Source organism: Citrus clementina, unplaced genomic scaffold, assembly GCF_000493195.1.
Source record: "Citrus clementina cultivar Clemenules unplaced genomic scaffold, Citrus_clementina_v1.0 scaffold_2, whole genome shotgun sequence".
Taxonomy (NCBI): Eukaryota; Viridiplantae; Streptophyta; class Magnoliopsida; order Sapindales; family Rutaceae; genus Citrus; species Citrus x clementina.
The window spans coordinates 16,407,351-16,408,670 of record NW_006262688.1 but is presented as its reverse complement, the minus strand read 5'-3'; the positions used below and the strand labels follow the sequence as shown (position 1 = coordinate 16,408,670).

Below are 1,320 nucleotides of genomic sequence, written 5' to 3'. Positions count from 1 at the left end.
TTGTGTCTAGACAATGGAGAATCCAACTAACTTTGCTTGTTCATCTATTTGCTCGGAATGATGTTCCAATTTTAGAATTAAATAATTGTATTTGCTCAGAATATTTACAATATTAAATTAACCAACACAGTGATTAATTAACTTGAATCTCTCGTAGTTTTTTTTTTCAACAAGTAGTTGATAATTGAAAGTTTATACGTGGAGATAGGAAGAGTTGCTCTCGTTAATTACGGCAAGGACTATGGGAAGCTTGTGGTCATCGTCGATGTCCTTGATCAAAACAGGGTACCTTTATTCACTTTACGCTTATGCTTTATTTGAGTTGAATCTTATAAAATTGTCACAAGAATTCTGAATATTTTGATTTAGTTGATGATAACTGGGTACCCCTTCTTTTTTTTCTGTACAAAAATAGCAAATTAGAAAGTTGATGTGCTTTTGTAAACAGAGTGATTTTAGTTTGGATTTCTTTGAATTTTGAACTGTTTCGTTTATTTTTTAATTGTATACAATTGTTATTATTTTTGTGATGCTTTATAGGCTCTTGTTGATGCCCCTGATATGGTGAGGAGCCAAATGAACTTCAAGAGGCTTTCTCTCACGGATATTAAGATTGACATCAATCGAGTTCCTGGGAAGAAGTCTTTGATTGAAGCCATGGAGAAGGCTGATGTGAAAAACAAATGGGAAAACAGCTCCTGGGGCAAGAAGCTGATTGTCCAGAAAAGGAGAGTGGCACTGAATGATTTTGATAAGTTCAAGCTCATGTTGGCAAAGATCAAGAAGGGTGGACTTATTCGACAGGAGCTTGCAAAACTCAAGAAGGAGAATGCAGCATAGAATTTCTCTCTTGTGTTCCCCTTTCTGGTTTTTAATTCTTACAGCTTCAATTTGATTCTATTAATGTATTGATTAATATGAGAAAACATCAACTTGGCATTTTTGGGTGGGGTGTGCAAGGTGATCTGCACGACCGCGAGAGCTTGGTGAAAGCCATCAAGCAAGTGGATGTGGTGATATCAACGGTTGGCAGCATGCAGCTAGCAGATCAGACCAAGCTCATCACTGCCATTAAGGAAGTTGGCAATGTTAAGGTTGGTGCGGCCATGTTAATTCGATTTCTTAATTTGTCCATGTTTGCCTGTATATGTGTGCACTTAAAACTAATTCCACACACACACATATATACTCTTATTTTGGTAATAAAATTGAATCATGATTTAACTTTTTTTTATATAAGCTTATTATAATTTTATACAATTAATCTATTCATACCACATTAATTTATATAGACTTATTTATATAAGATATTTTGTAGTT

General features: G+C 34.5%; 1 protein-coding gene across 1 annotated transcript; it reads left to right on the top strand.

Annotated features, from left to right (window-relative positions):
• Positions 1-201: 201 nt before the first annotated feature.
• On the top strand, positions 202-933 carry LOC18053486 (60S ribosomal protein L14-2). Its single transcript, XM_006447230.2, has 2 exons — positions 202-285; positions 541-933. The coding sequence occupies exon 2, from the start codon at positions 562-564 to the stop codon at positions 838-840; it is 279 nt and encodes a 92-aa protein (XP_006447293.2). The 5' UTR covers positions 202-285; positions 541-561; the 3' UTR covers positions 841-933.
• The last annotated feature ends 387 nt before the right edge of the window (positions 934-1,320 follow it).